General features: G+C 32.9%; 2 protein-coding genes across 2 annotated transcripts; both read right to left on the bottom strand.

Annotated features, from left to right (window-relative positions):
- Nucleotides 1-331: 331 nt before the first annotated feature.
- Nucleotides 332-2,284, bottom strand: LOC133671623 (cytochrome P450 81C13-like). Its single transcript, XM_062092432.1, has 2 exons — nt 1,325-2,284; nt 332-1,105 (listed from the first exon to the last, which is right to left on the bottom strand). Exons 1-2 carry the CDS (start codon nt 2,264-2,266, stop codon nt 482-484), a joined length of 1,566 nt encoding a protein of 521 aa, XP_061948416.1. The 5' UTR covers nt 2,267-2,284; the 3' UTR covers nt 332-481.
- A 5,871-nt stretch (nt 2,285-8,155) lies between these two features.
- On the bottom strand, nt 8,156-10,141 carry LOC133671378 (cytochrome P450 81C13-like). Its single transcript, XM_062092129.1, has 2 exons — nt 9,170-10,141; nt 8,156-8,946 (listed from the first exon to the last, which is right to left on the bottom strand). The coding sequence occupies exons 1-2, from the start codon at nt 10,109-10,111 to the stop codon at nt 8,323-8,325; spliced, it is 1,566 nt and encodes a 521-aa protein (XP_061948113.1). The 5' UTR covers nt 10,112-10,141; the 3' UTR covers nt 8,156-8,322.
- Nucleotides 10,142-22,745: the final 12,604 nt, after the last annotated feature.

Raw genomic sequence — 22,745 nt, 5'->3', positions numbered from 1 at the left:
TTGACATTAGACAATGGTTGTTGGCTGCCACCAACAACCCACCATTGCAGCCAACTTCTTTGACAATGGTGGCTGCTGCAATTGTGGCTTGTTGCACATTAATGGCAACCAACCTAACAGGATGCTACTAACATGTTTTGATGGAATACAATACACTAAATAATGATACTTTCACACCTTTTATTATAAAATTCATATAATATATATAAACATTATAAAATATCTTTTACAATCTTTAAAATACTTAAGTAATATTAGACTTTTTAATATTTGCTCTAAATTTATAGTATTTTTGATTTGGATCGTTATACTATCTTCAATACACTTAATCTTTGACAAATAAGTTTAATAAGTAACAAGTTCTGGATTGGATTACAAAGCAAAGTAGGCCTGGAACTTTTATTTCCAGCTAGAGATAGTTCTGTTGACCCGGAACTTTAATTCCAAATAGAAATGGTTCCGTAGAAAGTCACAGTTGGGATTAGGGTGGAGAGATGAGTGTAGTGGTGAAAGGACGAGGAGTACAAATAGCCTCCAAAGGCTTAGCCTTTTGTACAGAGATAAGAGCATCTACTATGCTCATATCTACCAGTTGCTGCCCGACTCTTTCCCATTCAAAGCACTGAATAAGCGCAGCCAATGCCAACATCACCCTGCGCATGGCCATGTGATTTCCAGGGCAAGCCCTTCTCCCAATACCGAATGGGATGAATCCTTGTTTTTCCCCTTCATTATTAAGACCTTCAAATCTCTCCGGCTTGAAGCTCTCAGGATCTTCCCACAACTTGGGATCCCTATGTATGGCCCATGCATTCACCATCACAATCGTGCCTCGTGGTATCTTGTATCCACCTACGATGCAGTCTTCAGATGGTGCGTGAGGCAGCAAAAGTGGGGCTGGAGGATACAAACGAAGGGTCTCATTAACGACACAACGGACATATCTTAGCTTGGGAAGATCAGACTCTTGTACCAGGCGCTCATGCCCGACTTCCCTGTCAATCTCCGCTTTCACCCTCTCTAATCTCTCTGGATGGTTCAGCAGAAATGTCATTGCCCATTCCGTAGTGAAATCTACTGTATCTACTCCTGCCAAATAGAGTGTCTGCGGAAGATGAAAAATTCACGCTCAGTCTAAGACAATTACAAATATTAATATTGCTTAATTTTAACTAGGGATATCCAGACTTTGGAAAGTGGGGTGACCAAACCGTACAATTTTTGTTTTTGAGGGGCCATTTCTAAGAACACCTTTAAAAATCTTATAAATTCAAGAGAGCCTTAGAAAACAGGTAAAACTTCGAAGGGCCCGTAAGTTTCTTACCGCCATGGTACCCTTGACAACTTCATCCGTATACAATTCAGGGTCTGATTTTTGGAGGGCCAATAGACTTCCAATCACAGTTGTCTGATCCTTCACTCCTTCAGCAGGATTACTTGTAACTGAACTTGTTTCCTTTCGTTTCACCTCTTCTATCAAGCCCTGCAAGAATTCATCCCTCTCTTTGTACACCTTTATCACACTCTCCTCCTCCCCCTTGTACCCAAACCATTTCAAAAATGGAAAAAAATCCAACAAGGTGGTCCCTGGATTTGAAGGGAATATCTTTTGGACATCCTCAATACACTGCTTTCCTGAATCGATACAGGCAGCTTTCTCCTCTTCCACCCACTTCTTTCCAGCATTCATCTTCATAATTACATTGAGAGAGGTGACTGTGAAGAAATAATTCAAGTCCACCTTCTTGGCTCCATCATCAGAGACTTTGGACAGAATCAGGCGGACAAGGGTGCGGACTTCATCGCTAATGGCAGTAGACCGATCGAGGCAGCTTCGAGAAAACAGTTCAGTGACCGAGAAACGCCTCAGAGTCCGCCAGAGATGGCCATACGGAGCGAATAAAAAGGCAGCGTAGTTGTAGCTCCAATAATGGACAAATATGCTCTGAGGCCTGTTGGCAAAAACTATATCATTCTTGATGAAACATTCTTCAGCAGCTGATAAAGAACAAACAGCAACAATGTTCCTGCTGCCTAATTTAAGAGTAAAAACTGGACCGCATTTATTTGAAAGAATTGCTAGCACTTTATGCATTGGTGGCTTCGAGACAAGGTGGAGATGGCCTATGATCGGAAAACCGAAAGGACTTGGTGGTAAGTTGCGGGAACGTTGGAATACAAGTTTGAATAGAAGAAAGCTGGAGAGGAAGAAAGCAAGGCAGTAGTACATGTAGTCCATGGTGAAGCACAAATTCTTTGTAAGCATGGGGGGTTGCCGGAATTATATGAGTTTAACAATTAAGGACTGATTGGTATCATATCATTTAGTGATAATTATATGATTGCTTAATATCCCATCCATCCGACAATTTAAATTTTAAGAAACCAACAAGAGAAAAGATACATTTCAGGGTTTGTTTGGAAGTATGGTTGCGATTGCTTTTCAAAAGTGCTTTTCATGTTAAAATACATTAGAATGATTTTTTTAAAAAAAATTATTTTTAAAATCAGCACATCAAATCAATTCAAAATTAAAAAAATAATTAGCAAAACTAAAATTAAATTTTTTAAAAACATAACCCGACCCGCGTTTCTTAACACTATATGTGTTCTTTGTATTTATTATGGTATTCAAAATCATTTACATTATGGTTTCAACACCAACATGAGCTAGCACTGTTCCATCTCTATCAACCATTCCAACCCAGCAGTCATTATATATCCATCCATCAGTCCAAGCTACCAGCCATGCACAAAGTAATTATTGGAGTATGTTTTTTTTTCCTGGATAAGCACTATTATCTAGGATTTAAAGTTTATTGCAAAGAATCCTCTTATCCGTGGGTTAAAAACATCGATACAGTCTTCAGGAGGAGCATGAGGCAGCAAAGGTGGTGATGGAGGATACGAACGAAGGCTCTTCTACGTACCAAGTGCGCATTTGGACTTGCCGGCTGCATCAAAGACAACTTCACATTCACCCACCAGCTATAATCCCGAGTTCAGGACTCTTGAGCAGCATAAAAACTCTTCCCACTGATCACGGTAATTGGCATCCTATGGATCGTCATAGATTGAACACTAAGAAAGAAGCTTACTGACCATCTGTTCCGGGCCATAGCTTGCCGGACTGAGCTGTTAATTTCTTGGAAAAAACCTACTGGTCAGATGGGTAACGTTTTGAAAGAATTGCTAGCACTTTATGCATTGGTGGCTTCGAGACAAGGTGGAGATGGCCTGTGATCGGAAAACCGAAAGGACTTGGTGGCAAGTTGGGGGTACGTTCGAATACAAGTTTGAATAGAAGAAAGCTGGAGAGGAAGAAAGCAAGGCAGGAGTACATGGAGTCCATGGTGAAGCACAAATTATTTGGAAGCATGGTGGGTTTGCTGTGGGCGGAGAACAAGGTTTTAAATAGATAGATAGGAGACGAGGGAAGGAAAGATTTTTTTAATAACGGTTTTTTTTAAAAAAATATTTTTTATTTAAAAATATATTTAATAAATAATATTTTTTAAAGTTTATTTTTGATACAAGTATGTCAAAATAATTCATTAATTTGAGATAATTAATTAAATTTTTAGAATTAATTAATCTAATAATTATACATGACAACTCTTACTAAATTGTTCAGATAATTTAAGAGTTGTGTTTTAAACTCTATATACATATTGTTCTGAAAAGATATATATTTAAACTCTATAAATACATTAGTATGAAAAAATACTATTTTATTTATAAATACTAGTTTGATATTGACAGAAATTAACAAGAAACAATCTTCTTCTCTCTCTAATTTTTATTTATAAACTCTTTGTTAATGTTTATAAAAAATAAAACAGAACTTCTTAATAAACTTATAAAAATTATTATCTATAATAAGTTTAAGACTTTGTTATAAGATATATTACTTTAACTCTATAATAAATATAATAATTATAATTAATACCTTAAAAATAATAATCTTCATATATCAAGCCTTTTTGTTATATCTACTAGAATTACAATATTACATGTAGTCTATGGTGAACAACAAAGTGCTGGTAAGCATGATGGGTTGTTGTCGGTGGAGAATAAGGTTTAAATAAATAGATATAAGATAAGGGAGAAAATGTTTATTTTTTAAAGTATATTTTATTTAAAAATATATCTAAATAATATTTTTTAAAAATTTATTTATGATATATATTAAATTTTTTTGGATTGTTGAATGGTGGTTACCACCTAGGATAATGACAACGTAAGAAGTCACGACTGCCAGATTCCAAGTAGTGTGGCATGAGTGCACGTGAGAGTGCATGAGAAGAGCGATGCGTAAAAGAACACGAGACATGAGCGCGCGTGAGAATGCTTGAACACGAAAGTCTAAAGCCAGAATTGAAGAAAATAAACTGAGAAAATTGAAAATTTGAATTTAATAAATTAACGAATTAATGGAGAAGATGATTGAAAGGTTATTTCACGTGCAAAAAAATAAAAATAAAAATAAAAATAAAAAAACGATCGGATATATTGTTTTATAATTGAAAAAAGAACAAATGTGTAATAATTCGTTAACTAATAGGCCATAAAAAAAATTGTGTTTTTATCACTGAAAAAAGAAAAAATATCATAAATTACTATGGACGTTTGACAGTGTAGTTACGGTTGTTTATCAAATAATTTTTCGTATCAAAATATATGTCAATAATATTTTTTTAAAAAAATTATTTTTGATATCAGTGTATCAAAATGATTTGAAAACATTAAAAACATATTAATTTGAAGTTAATAAAAAAATAAAATATTTTTAATTTTTTTAAAAAAGCTTTTAAAACACAAAAGTAAACAGGAATAATATTTTTTTTTCAATTTAGTTATGAAACTTTTTTCTCTATTATTTGAGGTATTTGAGTTTGTGGTGGTCAAATTAATAACTAATTATATATAATTTGTTAAGGACGGGCACCCAAGTGAAAAAGCAGAGAAACTAAGTGGCACTATCAAATTTGATGCAAAAAATTAACTATGCTCCTTCTACTTTTCAATTGATATAATTGTAGTCCTTTTGATTTTTAAAAACTCACTTTTAATCCAAAACTTTATTTTCTTCTCATTTCAGCCCATTGGTTTGAGAGAAGAAAGAGGTTGAAGAGAGAAAAATTCGTTGTGACCACTAATTTTGGCTAAGAAAATAGTCGATTTTGATGTCAACAAGTTTTATTTAATGAGAGAAGTTTTACCTGATTGTTCTTTGGACTTCGAGCCTGTTTGGGAGTGCTTTTCAAAAGCGCTTCAGAAAAAATATGATTTTTTTTTGCTTTGAAATAATTTGTTTTTGATGTTTTTAAATTATTTTGATGTGCTGATCTCAAAAATAATTTTTAAAAAATAAAAAAATATTATTGGCACACTTTTCTGAGTGAAAAACACTTTGAAAAGCAACCACAACCACACTCCCAAACACCCTCTTCACCTTGCTTGAGGGAATAGATAATGGACATGAATGTTTTGGAATTTGGGTTGGATTCAGGTTTTTTTAACAAGTTCCTAGATTATTTGATGTGATAGATGAGTTTATTAAGGTTTCATTGTGTCTTTTGATATAAAATACCCCTCACATGATTTTTCAACAACCCTTTGGCAACTGGAATCTGTAGCTGTAGATAACATGTTATCTACATTATTTTTTAAAAAACAATTAAAGAGCAGATGATGTACAGGCCCACATGCCTTGCCTATTTTTGTTGTTCTTCTTTTCCCCTACATTCAAAGAATTTAATTTTTTTATTAGATACCATTTGTTTTTAATATATTAGCAAGCCCTTTTCTTAGCTATGCCATTCGTGATCATTATTTTTCTTTTAGTTTAATCGAAATTAATTATGATTTTAATAAATAATATTATATTTAAGATATTTTTTATTAGATAATCAATCAAATTGAGGTCAGCATCAGATTTTATTTTTATAAAAAAAGCATCACCAATATTTGTATTTTTTTTAAGTCGACAAACAAAGAATTTAGTTCGAGCCACGACACGGGGCTAGTAGGTAAGTATTGTCATTTTTAGCAGACAAAGGTCGCTCTAATTTAATAGCTTCCAAATTTTATATCAAATAAATTCTTTATTAATCAATTAAGAAAATACATGTCTACCAACTGTACGTATACAACATAACTTGTACCAGATAAAACAGCGAAGAGTCATACATTGCTTCTCATTTCATAAATTCATTACACTCCTACATCTTTAAGTGTTCTTCGTATTTATTATGTTATTCAAAATCATTTAATAATATGCTTTCAACACCGACTTGTAATAACAAATGACCCAAACGAGCACTGTTCCATGTCTGTCGACCACTCCAACCCAGCAGCCACTAGCTATATATCCATCCATCAGTCCAAGCTACCAGCCACAAAGTAATTAGTGGTGTATGTTTTTTCCTTGATAAGAAATATCTAGGATTTAAAGTTGTTCCTCCATGCATCTTCTCCATTTCTCTAGCTCTGCCCCACCTTTAGGAATTGAAATTATCTTCATCTTCTGATTAAATTTGTTTTTTCCCATTCCCTTTTACAGGTTATATTGATACAGAATGTAGTGAGAAAAACAAAAAATGAACTCCATGTCTGTCAGAAAAAAACATTATATGAAATCTCAATGATGTTATGCATCTTTTGGTCTCGAATTAATGAGTTTTTATAGTTTGCTCCTTAATAACTTCATCTTTATTAAAACCATAACCATCGATGACCTTTTGGAAATGCTTGGCATTCCTTCTTATCTGGTGCACTGAAAAGATTGCTTTTGTTAAGTAATTTAGAACCGTCTCATTATTTTCTTTACTCAACTTCTTAAAGTCTCTTCTCAACACTTGCAATCGTCCCTTTTTTATCATTTCAACTACACTGTATATCTTGTTAAGCATTTCCCATGCTTTTTTTGATGTCTTTGTTGGTGTCACCATTTCAAGAGTTACTTCATCCAGTCCTTGATAAATCATGAATAAAACCTTATTATTATTTTTTTCTCAATTCTCTCAATGTTTGTCTTTCTACATTAGTCATTGTTGCCTTTTTTTTTTATTCTAGTTCAGTATAATCTTTTTCAATTAACTCTCATAACTCTTCTGATCTTAGTGTCACAGGGTTAAAATCTGTCAAGGCATAGGCTGACGAAAAGCATTGCTGGACAGTAGCTACGGGGTGGCAGCTCGCGTGACAGTAGCGAAAATTGGCAGAGTGTGTGTGCGGCAGCACACAACAGCTAGCAAGGCAGTATGCTGACAAGAGTTGGGGCTTGGGCGAGGATTGTCCAAGGCTTGACGAAACAGTGCTGGGATGACACGATGAGACAGTGGGGAATTCAGAAGCGCTGGTGAATTCGGCAGCGTCAACAAAATCGGCAGCAGGGGTTGACGATAACTTGGACAGCGGACGGTCCAAGGCATGCGAGGCAGTTATGCTGGCAGTGGGCAGTTGGCTTGTGGGAGAACATGCCAATGCATTTGTGGCAGTTTTGGGAGCAGTTATCGGCAGTTTGCGGCAGTTTCTTATGTGGGGAAGAAGTTGGTTGAACATGGGATAATGGGTGCTCCAGTTGTGCAGGAAGTTAGGGGTAGTTTCTACATTGTAACTTCCATATCTTGTAAATAGATAGGCTGTAAAATGTGTAGCATGCAGGACGGATTGGGCATAGCACACAAGAAGGACTTTGTGTAATCCTTTAATTGAGTTAATGAAAAGGTTGGGACTTGTTCCTATAATCTGCTGTGTTTTATATTTTATTCATATTCATTAAGTGTTATTCCGCTTGCTTGTGACATTGTAAGAGTGTGGAGATCTCTTGGGTTTGTGGGACAAACTAGTCGTAGGCAAAACACGAGTGAATAGGCGAGGGAAAGGCTGAGTCTAGCGAGACTAGACTGCCGCGCGAGGTCTCTTGCGAGAACGAAAAATTGACCCTGTGACACTTAGTATTGCCTTGTATTGAATACACCACATATCATAGATTTGTTTTGTAAAATGAAAAATATAAAACTGAGCATTGTTAGAAGCCATATCATTATCAAATCCATATAATATATATAAATATTATAAAATATTTTTTATAATATTTAAAATACTTAATTAATATTACACTCTTCAATATTTTCTCTAGATGATAGTATTTTTGACGTGGATCGTTATTCATTATAAGTTTAATAAGTAACTAGTTCGGGATTGGATTACAAAGCAAAGTAGACTTCGAACTTTTATTTCCTACTAGAGATAGTTCTGTTGACCCGGAAGTTCAATTCCAAATAGAAATGGTTCCGTAGAAAGCCACAGTTGGGATTAGGGTGGAGAGATGAGAGTAGTTGTGAAAGGACGAGGAGTACAAAAAGCCTCCAAAGGCTTAGCCTTTTGTACAGAGATAAGAGCATCTACTATGCTCATATCTACCAGTTGCTGCCCGACTCTTTCCCATTCAAAGCACTGAATAAGCGCAGCCAATGCCAACATCACCCTGCGCATGGCCATGTGATTTCCAGGGCAAGCCCTTCTCCCAATACCGAAAGGGATGAATCCTTGTTTTTCCCCTTCATTATTAAGACCTTCAAATCTCTCCGGCTTGAAGCCCTCAGGATCTTCCCACAACTTGGGATCCCTATGTATGGCCCATGCATTCACCATCACAATCGTGCCTCGTGGTATCTTGTATCCACCTACGATGCAGTCTTCAGATGGTGCGTGAGGCAGCAAAAGTGGGGCTGGAGGATACAAACGAAGGGTCTCATTAACGATACAACGGACATATCTTAGCTTGGGAAGATCAGACTCTTGTACCAGGCGCTCCTGTCCGACTTCCCTGTCAATCTCCGCTTTCACCCTCTCTAATCTCTCTGGATGGTTCAGCAGAAATGTCATTGCCCATTCCGTAGTGAAATCTACTGTATCTACTCCTGCCAAATAGAGTGTCTGCGGAAGATGAAAAATTCATGCTCAGTCTAAGACAATTACAAATATTAATATTGCTTAATTTTAACTAGGGATATCCAGACTTTGGAAAGTGGGGTGACCATGCAAACCGTACAATTTTTGTTTTTGAGGGGCCATTTCTAAGAACACCTTTAAAAATCTTATAAATTCAAGAGAGCCTTAGAAAACATGTAAAACTTCGAAGGGCCCGTAAGTTTCTTACCGCCATGGTACCCTTGACAACTTCATCCGTATACAATTCAGGGTCTGATTTTTGGAGGGCCAATAGACTTCCAATCACAGTTGTCTGATCCTTCACTCCTTCAGCAGGATTACTTGTAACTGAACTTGTTTCCTTTCGTTTCACCTCTTCTATCAAGCCCTGCAAGAATTCATCCCTCTCTTTGTACACCTTTATCACACTCTCCTCCTCCCCCTTGTACCCAAACCATTTCAAATATGGAAAAAAATCCAACAAGGGGGTCGCTGGATTTGAAGGGAATATCTTTTGGACATCCTCAATACACTGCTTTCCTGAATCGATACAGGCAGCTTTCTCCTCTTCCACCCACTTCTTTCCAGCATTCATCTTCATAATTACATTGAGAGAGGTGACTGTGAAGAAATAATTCAAGTCCACCTTCTTGGCTCCATCATCAGAGACTTTGGACAGAATCAGGCGGACAAGGGTGCGGACTTCTTCGGTAATGGCAGTAGACCTATCGAGGCAGCTTCGAGAAAACAGTTCAGTGACCGAGAAACGCCTCAGAGCCCGCCAGAGATGGCCATACGGAGCGAATAAAAAGGCAGCGTAGTTGTAGCTCCAATAATGGACAAATATGCTCTGAGGCCTGTTGGCAAAAACTATATCATTCTTGATGAAACATTCTTCAGCAGCTGATAAAGAACAAACAGCAACAATGTTTCTGCTGCCTAATTTAAGAGTAAAAACTGGACCGCATTTATTTGAAAGAATTGCTAGCACTTTATGCATTGGTGGCTTCGAGACAAGGTGGAGATGGCCTATGATCGGAAAACCGAAAGGACTTGGTGGTAAGTTGCGGGAACGTTGGAATACAAGTTTGAATAGAAGAAAGCTGGAGAGGAAGAAAGCAAGGCAGTAGTACATGTAGTCCATGGTGAAGGACAAATTCTTTGTAAGCATGGTGGGTTGCTGTGGGTGGAGAACAAGGTTTATATAGATAGTGACATAAGGGAAGATATTTTTAATTTTTAATCTAAATAATATTTTTAACAATGTTTTCTTGATGCATTTGACGATGACAGTAAGAAGTCACAACTGCCGGATTCCAACTCAAAGACTGGCAGGTGGTCTCAATTTTGAAATCAAATGAGAATTGCTCAAGAAAATAAAATGGAAATAATGAAAATTTGTGTTTATTAAATTAACGAATTAATAATGGCGAAGATGATTGAAATGTTATTTCACGTGCAAAGAATTAAAAATAAAAAAAATTGATCGGATATATTGTTTCATCATTTGAAAAAGGAACAAATGTGTTATAATTAGTTAATTTTTTTTTAATTAACATGGATGTCCGGGTCAGCTTACGCGTATCTCGACTAATTCTACGAGCCCTAAAAATAATTCGTTAATTAATAAGCCATGATTTAATGCAATAATTTTTAAATGATTAATTAATGTCAATTAATGCCGGAATTGTAATTAATGACAATTACACTTGATAAGGTATAGTAAGTTAATAAATTGTAAGAAACTTAGAGTGAAAAAATTATGTAGAAGACAAGGATTCCGAACACCAAAGCAATATATAGTTAAATAAAGTAATTACAATAGATTAGAAGGAAAAATTAAATTATAATGAAAAAGTAATCAAATTCCTTGAATAGTTTACTTGAGGTGTTGGTGTAATAGTTAGGATGGTGTATTCCTTCTTTAGCCACTAGAGTTCAGAGTACTTCAAGCTACAAGTGAGGGGAAAAAATACCTTAATTAATTGAAAAATAAATCTTGATAATTAACTCGTGTTAGAAAACATATTATGAAATAGACATAGTTTATGGTTGATCAAAGTGATAATTATATGAGTTTAACAATTAAGGACTGATTAGTATCATATTATTTAGTGATAATTATATGATTGTTTAATGTCCCATCCATCCGACAATTTAAATTTTAAGAAACCAATAAGAGAAAAGATACAAGTTATAAGAAACCAACAAGAAAAAAAAAATACATTCCTTCATCTAAAGATCTGAGAGTGTTGTTGTGGTTGCTTTTTAAAATACTTTTCATGTCGAAATACATCAAAATGATAATTTTTTATTTTTTAAAAATTATTTTTGAAATCAACGCATTAAAACGATCCAAAACATAAAAAAATAATTTAAAAAAAATCAAGAATTAACCTGCGTTTCCAAACACTCTCAAAAGTTCTTTGTACTTATTATGGTATTCAAAATCATTTACATTATGGTTTCAACACCAACATGAGCTAGCACTGTTCCATCTCTATCAACCATTCCAACCCAGCAGTCATTATATATCCATCCATCAGTCCAAGCTACCAGCCATGCACAAAGTAATTATTGGAGTATGTTTTTTTCCCTGGATAAGCACTATTATCTAGGATTTAAAGTTGATTGCAAAGAATCCTCTTATCCGTGGGTTAAAAACATCGATACAGTCTTCAGGAGGAGCATGAGGCAGCAAAGGTGGTGATGGAGAATACGAACGAAGGCTCTTCTACGTACCAAGTGCGCATTTGGACTTGCCGGCTGCATCAAAGACAACTTCACATTCACCCACCAGCTATAATCCCGAGTTCAGGACTCTTGAGCAGCATAAAAACTCTTCCCACTGATCACGGTAATTGGCATCCTATGGATCGTCAAACATGATATATAACAAATGGTCAATGGTCAACTGGATTTATTAGGTAAAATGCATTGATGTGAGTGGACCAATAAAAAACAGTTTCTGAATAGTCCGAGGATATAACAATTGGTTGTATAAAGTTGAAGCCTAAAAGTAGGTCTAGTGATGCCAAATCAACAACCTAGCAATAAAAGATTATAATTTTTAATTTAAATTCACTTAATTTTTTTAGAATGATTTTTTATGCTTCACATATATAGTGAGATCAATAGACTTGCACAAGCTCCCACCTGGAAGAGTTCAATTTAAAATCCCACCTGGAAGAGTTCAAATTAGATTCTAAAGAAGTTGTTTAAGTTAATTTTGTTATTTTTTTTTTGATAATTTCCTGATTTATATAATTATAGATTTTATATGTTTTTTTTTTTTGCATTAGAACTATAATTTTATTTTTATGTTAAGGTTGATATTTCTAACCTGTTTAAAAGATTCTAAATCTCTAAAAAATGTGAACTTATTATAGTTTATTCAAAAATAAAATTACTATTTAGGGTTTTATTGTGATAAACCTATGTCGACCAACTATCTATCGTTCTACGTACGTGTATTGTTATCCTTATTGTGCTTTCTTCTACATCTCACAAGCTTCCCCTTTTCTCCATCGATTGTAAGAGTAAAGTTACAAGATATTTTTTGGTTTCGATTTTCTGCAAACGTATTCTTGTAGTTATTTGAATATTAAGGTAGTTGTTGCTATCCAATTTTTGATTTATATTTTAATAAATTTTTAAAAAATACAAATAAAAATAATAAGGGTTTATGTGTGGCGATAATATAAAGTATTAGGGCTAATATTAAAGAAGCAATGTGTCAAGAAAATAATTATTAAATTATATATAATTACTGCAATATAAAATACCATAAATATATGATTTGATTTGTGCTTGTTATAGAAAAAAATCACTACAATATAAACTATTATATATACAGGATTTGTTGGTGCTAGTTATAAAAAATAATCTCTACAATAATTATTATAATATTTCTTTAAATAACACATTTAAAAATTTTCTATATAAATAAACCTCCAACCATATGCATGGAGAGAAAAATATTGAAAAGGAGGCCATTTTTCAGAAAATAGAAGCCAAACACCAAAAAAAAAAAAAAACCCTAAACCCGTTTCTTTTCCTTAGCCGCCCATTCCCCCTACCTTCTTCTCCTCTCACAGCCTCCAACAGCCGTCCCCGCTTCTTTTCCTCTCACTGCCACCACAGACCACCTCCTGGCCGTTTCTTCCCCTCACCAGACATGTCCCTCTCTGCCACTCCACTCCCTGTCTCAACTATTCTCCCTCTCCAAAGCATCGCCCCTGCCTTGGCCAAAGCAGCTGGCCTCTTCCCATTTCCCCAAACCTGGCAATTTCTCTTCCCTCTTCAGCCGACCACAACACTACCCTCTCCCGATCGCTTTCTCTTGTTTCGCCAAGAGGAGCCGCCTCCCTCCCTGAAACAAAACGCAGATCTTCCCCCTCACAGATCCAACTGCCCTTATAATCCGCTTGTTTACGCGTTAGCGTTCGCGTTTCTTCAAAAACACAGTAATCATCCGTTTGGTTACGGATTGTTAAAAAATAAAAACCACGGGTCCCACTATTTATTTGCGGCAAGAACTTAATTTTCAGGAAGCAGGGAATTCATGCTTTTCAGAATTGTTTATGCTAATTGCAATGTTCACTGAACAGAGTAATTTAATTGCTCTGTTCAATGAACAATGCAATTACATGTTTTTTTAACAGTTTTTTTTTTAAAAAAAACTAGTTTAAAGTGAATTAAATTCACTCGTACTATGATGTGAATAATATTTTTTTCCGAAAAACTAGTAAAGAGAATTAAATTCACTCGCACTGTAATATCAATTTTATACATGATAATATTTTATCTAATTTTATTACACGCTCAAAAAATTATGAAAACTGTAGTTCTTATCGGATGAATTTTGTACGTAATGGAATTATAAATAGTTTAATAGAATAATAAAAAATATTTTATATAAAGTATTATTTATTTCATGATGTAATAGGAGTAATTAATTCTACAATATTTAAATTTAAAACCATCAATATTAATATATATATATATATATATATATATATATATATATATTTAAATTATTTTATAACCTCAATTTCAAAAGCATTCTTAACCAAACACATTAAACTATTTTTTCTTCAACCTCAATTTCAACCACAATTTTAACCAAACACCTATTTTTTCAAACTAACCTCAACTAAAAGTACTTTTTATAAAACAACTTTTTTCAAACCACAACCACAACAGCTACCGCAATACCAAACACACTCTCACACATGCCAAACAGGAATCACCAGGTCTCTTCTCCATTCGGCCCCTAACGGAGGCCGAACAGCCTCCAGCGGCAACAACAATCCAGCAGCGACGGCCCGCTCCCCGTGCAGCAGCGCTTAACGGAATCTTCTTAGATTTCTATCTTAATAAATTTAATCTGAATCAAACACAGATTTCAAGAGATCTGCATTGGTTCTTCTTTGTACTTTGTAGACATATCTAAGGGTGTGGTCCATATTGACCAAGGTTTATTTCTTTTTAAACTTTCAGCCCAAATCCTAGAAAAACACAAACACCATAGCAAAACGTATCCTAGAAAAACACAAACACCATAGCAATTATAAGGCAAACCAAACACCAAGCAGCTTACCTTAGGTAGGGCGTACTAGGGGTGTTAATACCTTTCCTTTACGCAACCAATCCCTTGCCTTAGAATCTCTGAAGGACCAGTTAGGTTTTCTAGTGATTATAATACTAAGTGACGACTCCCTTATTCACAAATAAAACAAAAGACCCCGAAATCAATCGAGAATCGTCGCGACGCCGCGCTCCACCCGCAAGGATGTGACAGTACCATTGCTTCTTCTATTTTGATATGGAATGTGTTGTGTGTGTGTGTGTAGATTAGATGGATAAGATAAAAAATTTGAAAAATTTTAAGAAAAAAGTTGTACATATCAAATCCCCATACAATTGTTATTTTATATTTAATTGTTGAATTGTACTTAAATTTCATCGAATTATCCTATTTAAATTCATGTTTATTTTGATTAGATCACTTTTAACTTTATATAAATAGTTGGTATTAATGGTTTTTTTTAATCAAACTATTGAATTTAAGACTTTTGTAAAAATATCTTAATTTTATTTGTTAGTTTCGAGCTCTAATTTTAGATATTGAGAACCGTGGTTTTTATTTACGCTATACATTACATCACATTTAAAATAAAATAAAAATCAATTAATTAGGAATTTAAATGAAAAGGTGTGAGGTGTCAAATTCCCAATACGTCACTTAAAAAAAATATTTTGCCAATAAAAAAAGGCATAAATAAATAAAACTCAGTAAACTAAAATATTAAGTTGTTCACTATTTTAATTTTGGGTTTCCAATAAATTCTTCATTTTCCCACGAAGGTAAGAAATTGGACACGTACGTTCCTTCTCTTCAAATGTCAAGAATCCAATTGTAAGAAATTGGAACAGCAAAATTATACAAAATTATATCATAAGGACTTTCTAGAGTAATTAAATTGTTGATTACATGTCTTTCCTCGTAATAATTAACTGGTGGGCAAGGTTTTTTTTTTTAAGAAAAAAAGGAAACGTAAATGATTAAGCCTGTTTGTTTTTGTGTTTAAAAAACACTTTTAAAAAAATTTAATTTTTTTTATTTTTTTCATGTCTTCAAATTAATATTTTTTGATATTTTCATATCAGTTAAAAATAATTTTTTTTAAAAAAATATTATTTTAATATATTTATGAGTAAAAAGCACTTTGAAAAGAAATTAATCGCGTCTTCTGATAGTTTCTTTTCAACGAATTTTAATCAATTTAAACTGTATACAGAATCAATGGATTTCACAGCCTGATCTCAAGTTTTGCTCTTCTGAGAAATTCTAAAGTTTATGCTTACTATCAGTTGTTGATCAATATTATATGTTTTCCATGGTTTAATCACACTTCGAGCCTATAGTTTGTCCTTAATACAATTCCTTTAATCATGAATATATTAGGTATATTTGTTTTTATGTTTGAAAAGTGTTTTAAAATTTTTTTTATTTTACTTTAAATTAAATGTTTTTATATAATTTTAAATCATTTTGATACAATAATATTGAAAATAATTTTTTAAAAAATAAAAAATATTATTTTAATATATTTATATAAAAAAAAATGATATGACTTTTGGGGATGCCTAAAAGAGAGAAGCTCGTCAAAAGATTATGACAATTTCAATTTCTAAAGGTAGAGTTGGAGAAATGGAGAAGATGGAGGAATCAACTTTTAAATATTAAAACCAGCCAATCTAAAGATGAACGAGGTTTTATATAAAATTATAAATAATATCTTTTAAATTATTTAAGATTTATTTTTTATATATAAATAGAAGTAAAGTTTTGAGCAATTTTTCTTATTTTATACTTGAAGTTTCTTTTTAAATGATAATAATTTTCATTTCATAAAATATAATTAAAATTCTTGTCTCCTAGCCGATATGTGATAGTGGCTTCATTAAAGTTAAACTTATTTGTTAAATTTAAAAAGAATATTAAAATGGGAAATAAAAAGATTTGTTTAGAAGTTAGAGGAATTTTGTAATTTTGGTTTGATTGGCATCATTATTCAAGATTCCAACTCTAAAAAAAATTATTTTCTTATGAGTGTATACTCCGAACTTTATTTCCAAACGAACTTAAAAGTAGCTAACCTAGCCCTCATTAATGGTGGATTGCATTAAAAAGAAAGTGCACTCCGAACTTTATTTCCAAACAGAGATAGTTCTGCTAACCCTAGACTCTTAACAGTCACGTATAATGGACAGTCACAATCTTTGTGCATAGTTGGCCTTAGGGGAGATGAGACTAGTTGTATAGTTGTATAAGGGCGTGGAACACAAATAGCCTCCAAATGCTTAGCCTTTTGTACACAGATAAGAGCATCTACTATGCTCATCTACTGAATAAGTGTAGCCAATGCCAGCATCACTCTGCGCATGGCCATGTGATTTCCAGGGCAAGCCCTTCTCCCAATACCAAATGGGATGAATCCTTGTTTTTCCCCTTCATTATTAAGACCTTTAAATCTCTCCGGCTTGAAGCGCTCATGTCCGACTTCCCTGTCAATCTCTTTCACCTTCTCTAATCTCTCTGGATGGTTCAGCAGAAATGTCATTGCCCATTCTGCAGTGAAATCTACTGTATCTACTCCTGCCAAATAAAGTGTCTGCTGAACATGAAAATTAAATTCTTATTTAGTTGACAAATGCGAAATATATATATATGTTTTTATTCGTTTTACATTGTGCTTTTTAATGTATTTTAAGCTTATATGAGCTTATTAGAAGTTATTTTATGAGTTTGGCATGCCTAAGAGACTTTGTGAATTAATTGTTAAAAGATAAGAATTTCTGCATTTTATACTCCAGACCTTACTTCTTGTGACAGGTTTTTCACCGAGTTTTAATTTCAGAATATGAAAGTGAGCTGAATCAACGTTAAGTACACATATCAAGCTTTCCAAAAAGGTATTATGGGCAGAAATCAAAGTTCGTTTGGACCTCTAATCAGACCTACAAAATCAGGCTGAAATCCTATTTACAGCAGAATTCTCTATTTTCACACTACATATTCAAATGGACATTATTTTTAGCCTCAGATATTGAAATCATGCAATTCAAAAGCCTAATATCATCCACACATCCAGGAATACAACTTCTATGAAGGATTCTAGGTTAGATAAAATTGTTTTGAAGGTGAAAATCTAGACGCAATCTGAAAGACGAGATTAGTCTTCTAATCTGATGAGTATACTACGGTGTTGAGCATCTCATTACGGCTGAGAGTCTGACATAGAAATAATGGGTCTTATAACCCAAGAAAGGTTCATGTAAAGCCTTTAACATGCCATAAATGAAATAATATAGTTGGGATGGTTGGATATCGCAAGAAACCAAGTCAGAAACAAAGTCTAAGTTGTAACAAAGTTAGAATTACAGCAGAGTTGTGACAGCAGCACAGTCTGTTTTCAACACAAATTATAAGGGATTTAACTAACCTTAAGCACTAGATAAAAAAGGAAGGAGTTAAGTATCATAAGTACTTATAAGTAGCCTAGGAATTTTGAAGAAATTCGGTAGCCAAAGAAGAGAATAAATAGAGCAGAATACAACTGAAACATGGGCTCTATAACATTTTTTTTCTTCTTTGTTTTTGTCAATTTTCCAGCAACTATGAACTAATTTCTAATTTTAGTTCAAGAGGAAACACACAATTTCCATTAGCAAGTTGTGAGAAGTAACATTATCATTGTAATTCTTTCATATTCAAGTATTTATTTTTCTTTGTTCAAAATTATGCTATTGATTGTTATTTAAGCTTATTGAATTATTTTGAGATGGCATGTATGCTTTCTAGTTTTTTTTTTCAATCTTAATTGTTGTTAAAGACTAGAGTGAGAAGCAAAAGAATTAATTTGATTGCTGCAACCCTCATCTTAATTTATTAGGGAAGAATAAACCAAGTTAAATTGTCAAACATTTGAACGCTTGCTTGGAATAAATGCACAGACTTTACTCCTAAGACTACTTCCGAGTGAATGAGAATTGCTTTCAATGTCAAATTCACTTGATACTAAGAGATTAATTAAAGAGCTTTGTCTAATTAATTTACTTGTAATCTTATCGATTTCCCTCATTTTTAATGGATATCAAATTTATTTTCTTGATATAAAAAAATATTTATTTTACTTCGATGATCAACAAATTTATAGGAATGAATGTATGTATATTTGAATTGAGTTAATGACATATCAATTTTTTTATTTTCAGAATTTTATTTCTTTAATTTTTTATTCAAAGACAATTACTATAATTAATATTTTGTAATGATCAGTATGTACTAAATTTTCTTTTTGGAAAACAATTGTTGAAAACAAGTTTGTAATTTGTAAGAACCAAAACCCAAAAACAGATGAAAATCAATCGTCTGAATTGCGGTACCCTTGATCGACAAGTACTACATCCGTAAACAATTCAGTGTTACTTGTATCTCTGAACTTGTTTCTTTTCGCTTCACCTCTTCTATCAAGCCCTGCAAGAATTCATCCCTCTCTTTATCACAGTGCTCTCCTCAGTATCCTCGTTTAAGAAAGATCATTTTCGATTCAGTTTGGTTTTTATAAGAAAAAATAATCAAATCAAAACTTTTTTAAAAAAAAATTGAAACCGAACCGAAACCAGGTCAAACCGACTGGTTTCGGTTCGGTTTTTATAGGGCAAAAACCGGTTCAAACCAGTTTCGCTCGGTTTTTCTAGTTTTGGCTCTGTTTTCTCGATTTGGCTCGGTTTTTCGGTTTTGGTTCTGTTTTCTTGGTTTTTCCGGTTTGGCTCGGTTTTTTTCCGGTTTTTTCGGTTCGGTTTGGTTTTTTCAGTTTTCAGCTTATAAAACAGAACCGAACCGGCCGGTTTTTTCAAAATTTTAATCGGTTTTTTTCGGTTTGGTTTTTTCAGTTATTTTTTTTTCTCAGTTTAATCAGTTTTTTAGTTTTTTTGCTCACCTCTATTTCCGTTGTACCCAATCCATTTCAAAAATAAAAAACAATCCAGCAATACTTTGTGAAAATGTAAATCTGCTTTAAAGGAAGGTAATGGGAATTCAATCCCCAATAAATATAATATTAAACATTAAAAAAATAAAAATAAAAAGTATTGTTCCATTGAACAATACTTTGTGAGAAAAAAGAATAGTGATTTTCCTCCTCAATTAGTTCTTGCTAAGAGTCTAATTAAATTCTCACTTTTGCGTAAACTAGGCATTCCTTAAATAGCTAGTTAATGATTTTGTAGGTGAACGCGACTTAAGTTTTATAATTTTATAATTGTATAAACTAAGTATATATACAACTATAAATAGATAATTAAAAATAAAAGGTGCCACTAAGACAAGTATTTTACATTAATTATTTATTTTTAAAATAAATTTCTTATTTTTAAAATAAAAAATACATAGAATTCTTAAAGCATGAACTGCCTTAAAGGAAGGTAATGGGAATTCAAAAAACTACCGATTGTCATCTTACAATTATTGTTTTCAACAAGTCACTTGAGTATATCTTCAATTCTAAGCTAAATTAGGTAAATGAATATGTTGTCTAAGTTTATTATCCATTTGAATTATATTATATAATCAAATAAATTGCTTCACCTCCCTTTTTTTTATTTAAGTTTTGAGTTTGAATATTTTTTTTAATTAAAAAAAACTAGTTATGTTACTTTTAATGGCTTCTTATTTTAATAATGGGATTTCTTTCTTATTCGTTTGCACCTAAGTTCTTTCTTTTTATTTATTTTTTAATATTGAATAGTTGTTTGGGCTTGAGCTCCCTGTAAGAACTCAATTATCTTTAAAAAAAATTTAATTCTTTGAAACTTTATTATTAAAAATTTAGTATGGTAATATTAATTAATTTTTAAAGTGTTTTTTATTTAAAAATATAAAAAAATATTTTTTTTTATTTTTTAAAATTTATTTTTAACATCAACAGATCAAAATAATTTAAAAAAATTCAAAAAATTCAAAATAAAAAAATTTAATTTAAAAAAAAAATCAAACACAAAAGCAAACCGTAATAAAACATCTTTCAATCTTAATACAATCTTAATAAGGAGATTTGTAAGAAAAAAATGTTTTTTGATATTCACTTCTCTCCATTAGACATTTTGGTTCTGAGTTTCTTTTCAATAATTTTTTAAAGAATTTCAGCATGTAATGTAAGAATCAAGAGAAATTAAAGAAGATGAAAAAAAATTAATCTCACTATATCCTTGAGCACCTAGGAAATTAAACTAAAACAAAAGAAATCAAATTAAGACCAGGTAAAACCTTCACGAGTATAGCCCCGATTTAGAAGTCACTTCAATTTTATCCATCACAAGTCCACTTCACCGTTTACTTTGTCTTCTCGTGTATGATTTCTTCCTTTTTTTTTTCTATTAATCTTTTAATAAAACTATATTTTAACTATTAATTATCCATTAATTTATTTAAGCAACAAAATGAACTCCAAGCAATATGTATGGGTAAATTGCAAAGAACTTTCCAAGTAAACTCACAAGACTTTCCTTCCTTGACTACAGAACCCTAACTCTCCTTTCTATAAACCAAGGACACAACTTGAGCTCTAACACACCACATACTTGATAAAGCTTCATATCTCCCTCTAATCAAACCAAACCATGGCTGGTCATGGAACCATTCAGAGGCCAAGCACCATGTCAACACCAACCACGCCGACCGATCCTGAGGACTCGACTGGAAAGAACCGTGACGATTTCGAGCGACCCGAGTTCAGGCTAGTGTGCCCCTTCAGCATCCCTTCAAGCCCAGAAGCAGCTTCTCTCAGAATTATAAGAAATTTAGGCCACTTTGCGTTGTATTACACACATTTTGTGTGGATTGTGCTCTTCATTACCCTCATCCCACAACGCAAGGTCTCTCTGATTTATTTGGTCATCATGACTTATGTGGCATCACTTTACCTGCTATTATTACGTGCCCTTCCTCCAAATTTTTATTTGCTGGATAAGATTATTGATAAGAGTATAGTGCTTGGCTTGATAGCTGTTGCAACTATGATAGAGCTCATAGTGACAAAAGCTGGCTTGCATCTTGTTATCACCTTAGCAGCCACAGTTCCTATTGTTTTGATTCATGCTGTTCTGTGGGTTAGAGAGGATTTCTGTGTTGAGGAGAGGACTGGTGGTGGTGGTGGTGGTGGTGGTGGTGGTGGTGGTGGTGGTGGAGAATTGGTTCCTCTCGTTGATGATGAGTCAACGGCAATGGTGTGAGTGATGATCGTAATTTTCCTTTTGTTTTATTTTTATTATTGCCATCAAGTGTTTTGTCTCGACACGGCTTATCGTTAGCCAAGTGTAATAAACGACATTAATAAAGCGGGGAAGATCCTTCTTGGGTTGCCTAACTTTGAGAGTTATTGATATTTAGATGATGTTTTTTAAAGTATTATTTTATTTAATAATATATTAAAATAATTTTTTAAAATTAAATTTTTGATATTAATATACTAAAATGATTTAGAATAATAATTCACTAATCATTTTATGGTTCACTTCAAAATTAATACCCTAAATAATTAAAGTCCTCTATGATGTCTACCGACCATTGAATCCTTATGGGATTGAAGAAAATAAAATACGGTCCACCTGATTAAAAATTTGGATTGACCTAGTTATTAATTTGTTAACCTTTTAAAAAATAAAAAAAATTAGTTAAATGATATCATTTTAGTTTTTTTTTTGAAAAAAATAAAAATTAATCCTCCCAATATAGATTTTACTCTGAACCGATCCTGTTTGAGTATTTATGATTTATATTTATTATGAGTCAAATATTTCCAAAAATATTAAATGAGTGTACACCGGGTTTTTGTTTTTTGTTTTTTTTCAACCTGGTCTGGTTCCAATTCTAAGTTGGCTGAATCCCGGATCGACCCGCCAGACCGATTTCAAAACCATGCTAAGAAGCCTCTGATACCCCCTCGATATATATCAATCTTTAACCAATCACTTATTAATGCACTGTTGCATTTTTTTTAATTTATCTTTATATAAGTTATTGTGAATTGAAATAGTAATATTTTAAAAAAAAACTTATTTTGGTTTTTAAAATTTTTTTAAAACATAATTGAGTCTTTTAAAACCCAAATTAGCACCAATTACATGTCATTTTGAAAGAAATTGTTGAATTGAAAGATAGAAAATTAAAATGTAAAAGACATGTAAAATAGATATCTTAAAATTTAAATTGAAAAGTTTATTATAGTTTTTTATTT

The sequence above is a fragment of the Populus nigra genome, chromosome 13 (genome assembly GCF_951802175.1).
Source record: "Populus nigra chromosome 13, ddPopNigr1.1, whole genome shotgun sequence".
Classification (NCBI taxonomy): Eukaryota; Viridiplantae; Streptophyta; class Magnoliopsida; order Malpighiales; family Salicaceae; genus Populus; species Populus nigra.
The sequence above is the reverse complement of the archived record's forward strand: the minus strand, read 5'-3'. Positions and strand labels throughout refer to the sequence as shown.